The 4,229-nt window shown below is 36.8% G+C and overlaps 1 protein-coding gene across 1 annotated transcript; it reads left to right on the forward strand.

Moving 5' to 3' along the window:
- The first annotated feature begins 1,368 nt into the window (after positions 1–1,368).
- On the forward strand, positions 1,369–2,124 carry LOC147508189 (uncharacterized). Its single transcript, XM_086599612.1, has 2 exons — positions 1,369–1,795; positions 1,901–2,124. Exons 1-2 carry the CDS (start codon positions 1,634–1,636, stop codon positions 2,003–2,005), a joined length of 267 nt encoding a protein of 88 aa, XP_086455738.1. The 5' UTR covers positions 1,369–1,633; the 3' UTR covers positions 2,006–2,124.
- Positions 2,125–4,229: the final 2,105 nt, after the last annotated feature.

A 4,229-nucleotide genomic window follows, 5' to 3' on the forward strand; every position in this document is an offset into this window, starting at 1 on the left:
GCTAACCAAAGATTGTTTCATTCCGTTTAGTTTCGACACTTTCGGTTTCTTGGAACAACAATCTGTTGAGCTTCTCAAGAGACTTCGAAAGTCGCTGACAAGAATATTATGACAAATTTGGTTCTAACGAGTTTGTTTTTAGAAAAATAGGATTTACTATTCAGAAAGGACTTGCGGCACAGCTTGTTGCGCGCTTGTCCTAATAATTTGTAAAAATCCTTATCAGTATCAATAAAATTTCCACTTAAAAAAAAAAAAAAAAAAAAAAAACTTTTAAATCGGCCAAAGTATTTTGATAATACATTGCCGGTCCCAAGCCCGGATAAAGGATGAGGGTTTGCACTCATATGATGAAATAACATAAATAAAGCAATAAGTTGTAAACAATTTTTATTGATATTAATTGTAGAAGGCCCCCTATTCGAACTTCGCTTAGGCCCCGAATAGCCTTGAGCCGCCCCTGTCAATTAGTTTGATGACTTCTTACATAAACCCTTGAGTATATCTTTTTCTTCTGATTAATGATAACCGGAAGGTGTTTTTCATATACGTTGTTTAATTAACAATTAATGATTCAGAAGTCTATGCATTTGGTTAGATGGACAAGTCTACTGTGTAGAATAATAATAATAATAAAAAGTCTACTTTGTAGAAACAATTCATAAACAAAGTCCCTCTAATAAAAAAAAAACAAACTATGGATTTTGTGAGACATATTTTCATCTAGACTGCCCAAGAGGCTTGGTACACCCCTGTGCGCCCACCGTGTAGGCGTGTATAACTGTCTAGCCCTTGATTGAAATCTCTCTATTGGTCTTAATGGGAGGAATTGAGGGAAAATGAGACTAATCAACATAATTAATTAGGAATCAACGGGTATTCGGAACGCTCTAATTGCATTGAAGGTGTGATGTCTAAGATTTCAGAAATATAGTCCTATGACCAAGAATGAAACCAGAATTCAATGTATGGGGTGCAAAAGTATATGCAACCTAGTAATTAATTAAACTAGGGTGCGGTAGTGGAGTTTCTGTTAAAAAATTTAGAGGTGCAAATCCTTATAGTTTAGTTATTTTTCTAACAAATTACTTAGACATAATGTGACTTTTACAAATCTTTAGGGGTGCGACCGCACACCCCTTAGATCATCTATATATGCCTATGACCATCCAATCCAGTATCTTACCTAATACAGACCATTTGACCTTGTCCAAACATCGAGTTGTTGGTTCCTTGGGCTGACCTTGTCAACAGCTGCCACTCATACTTGTTCACAGCTGAATGCCAGTAACAAGTCTAAACCAAACCCAATGACGCGTACAGAAGTCCACTTAAATCCGTGTATTCTAAACTCGAAATGCACATTTTAAAACCAGTGTTTGCATGCATTCTCCAAGCTAGTCAGTTAACAAGAGTGTTAGTTTATCTATTTTTCCTTCACCACAACCTTACTATACTCTGCGTCATACATTTTCAACTGCCTTTAAAACAGAAAATAACATCTCTTTCCACAACCAGTAGTCTAAGGATTGGATTCGTGCCCCCTCCCGTTTGTGGCTGGGTTAGCCGAAGTTCCCTTCTCCTCGATCTTGACGACTAAATATCCTAGAAAGTTTGATTTCTGTCGTCTAGAATGTGTCCTTTGAGGTTTATCTTGGTGTTCCTTTCTGCGACGTTGGCTGGATATTTAGCATGGAGAACAGTTCGATCTTCTTCTTCCAATGTTGATGATGTATTGTCGAATGATGCAACCGCAGTATTGCCAAAGCAAAAACAAGAATTCAGTTTTAAAAAGGTTGGTTAAGATATTCATATACATACTCACGCTTTTCATTGTTATGTTATTTTTCTTTCCTTTTTTCAGTTTTCTTGAATTTGATAGATGTCTTTTTTTTTTCAGGTGGTTCAAGATGGATTCTATGTATTTGTCGACATGGCAAGTGGGAGATACCTTTGGAGGAATTTGATGGTTAACAGTGAAAGTGAGAAAGCAAAAGAATGTTAGTTTCATAGGGAAATTAAGAAAATAGTTCTTGAATTGTAATTAGCTTTAATTTTCCTTCTGTTAGTTGTTTTGATATTAAAACATAATTCAAACAAGGTAGTCTGCTTATACAAATCAAATCTCAGACCAGATGAACTGCAACAAACTCAGAACACGTACAATATTGAAATTTTTATTTTGTCTTCTTTTTATGGGTTATTAATTGCTGATATGGTAAGGATGATGATGTCCATAAAATGTGTAATTACGTTAATTCTTTCCAATGTGATCGAATACACTATTTCTATAAAACGGTCAACCAGCGACCTCAATCACGTTATCTCTTTTTCCAATTTCTAAAATCTTCCTTTCCTACCCAACTGGTTCCTTGGGCGAACAGGTTTTGAGGAATCTTGATCTTAAGAGAAAAAATTCAGCAGCAAGTCTTGCCTCATTGTCATTATTTAGTTCTTGCTAAGTTAACCTTTTTTTTTTGGGTCTTTTTGTAGTACATCACACTATAATAGTGCACTTTTGAGTTTAGTCATAAGAAGTTCAAATATTTGATTTTAGTCACACTCCGTTAATAAATCTGTCTCAATCTGTTAGTCAACATATTTGACTATGTCAAACCGTATGTTGACCGTGTATATATATATAACCTTTTTTTTTTTTTTTTTTTTTAATTTTTTTAAAAATGAATCAATCCATCATCACTCACTACCATACCCGAGGACAATCTCAGTGGTAGAAAACAAAAACGTGTTGGGAGAAGTATAAGTCGTTGGATCAACCTCCAAATATCTCAACTCTAACAATCTCTCGATCTCTCAATATCACAATGAAATGGGAGGAGGGGAAGAAGGCGAATAATCTAAATAGGTAAAGAATTTGACCATCTCAATGAAATTTGGGTTTTTTGAAGAATGATAAAGGTACTGATATTTACCCTTTTTGTTTTTCATTTTGGGTACAGGGTTGTTTTCTTTGTGCTAATATAGACCACATGAAGAGAGACTGTCATTGGTTGAACTACTTATGTATGCTGTGTAAGTCAAACAACACAATGACTCCGTTTTTTTGTAAGCAAGGCAAAAACACTGGTAAAAGGTTTCTAAGGTGAAAAAGTCGGCCCTAAATGCATCAAGCGCTCAGGATGGATTGATCTTCGGATGATGAAGAACTTAATGAAGCAAGGAATGACACACATGTGAATAGTGACAAGGTGGTCACCGAAAGAGGGAAGGTGAAGGTAACATTGGAGGGTACCTCTAAATTGACTGTAGAAGGGAGTGCGGAAGATGTATGTGCCCTTGTTAAGTCTTTAGGGTTTGCACCCTAAGTTGTAATGGATGTACTGCTATTTGAAATGAAATGAAGAATGTATTTTGGGTTTTTCAGTTTGATAATGCACAATGACTTTTCTGAATTCTGAATGCACAATGGCGTTTCTGAATTCTGAATGCACAATGACTTTTCTGAATTCGACTTAAACATGATTACATATGTTCCTAAAAAGAACGTGAGGGTCCAAAACCTAATAACAAATCTATGTTTCCAAAACCTGATAACAACCACCCAAAACATTCAGTACAACCCAAAATACATGTAGGGTACTCATACATACATCGGTTCCAAAAAAAAGAAGAAGAGCCCAGTGAAAACAAGTTCACTGAGTTCCTTAAGCTAAAGTTAGTGGCTAAGAAGCACTTGCAGCACAACCCTTTCTTGTTGGACACTTTGCTGTTGGCTGAGAAGCACTTGTAGCACGACCCTTTGCTGTTGGCTGAGAAGAACTTGCACCAAGAGGGACCCTTTGTTGTTGTTGGTCGAGATGCACCGACACCATTCTTATGCTTTTTTGTCTGTTGCAAAGCTTGTGCTGATGGGTCTTCAAGTTATCTCTTTCTTTGTGTTTTACAGGGAGCTTTTGGAAGTCTGACAAACAACTCTTGACACATTGTATCTTGAGATGGAACTGTTAAAGTCTCTTGAGATGCATCCACTTTGTCCTTGACACCTTTTTCTTTGGATCCTCCACCTTTTTCTGCAGCTGGTCCACCCTTGTTCTTCTTTGTTCCACCTTTCTATGCCAGGCCCCCCTTGACAACTGACTTTATTATGACCAATCATCCCACATTTACTACATTTTTTTTGGTTGTTTGTGGATTGTGAGGGCCCCTCATCTTCACCTCTCTTCTTATTCACCCTAGGCCTACCTGGTCTCCTTGAAAGCATGGGTGGT

This window comes from Coptis chinensis, chromosome 3, assembly GCF_015680905.1.
Source record: "Coptis chinensis isolate HL-2020 chromosome 3, ASM1568090v1, whole genome shotgun sequence".
Lineage (NCBI taxonomy): Eukaryota > Viridiplantae > Streptophyta > Magnoliopsida > Ranunculales > Ranunculaceae > Coptis > Coptis chinensis.

What these genes read in the sequence shown, in the direction of transcription:
- LOC147508189 (XM_086599612.1), top strand. Translation starts at nt 1,634, where the DNA reads ATGTGTCCTTTGAGGTTTATCTTGGTGTTCCTTTCTGCGACGTTGGCT. An exon ending in AAGAATTCAGTTTTAAAAAG is followed by an intron (nt 1,796 to 1,900) that starts GTTGGTTAAGAT and finishes TTTTTTTTTCAG; the next exon opens with GTGGTTCAAGATGGATTCTA.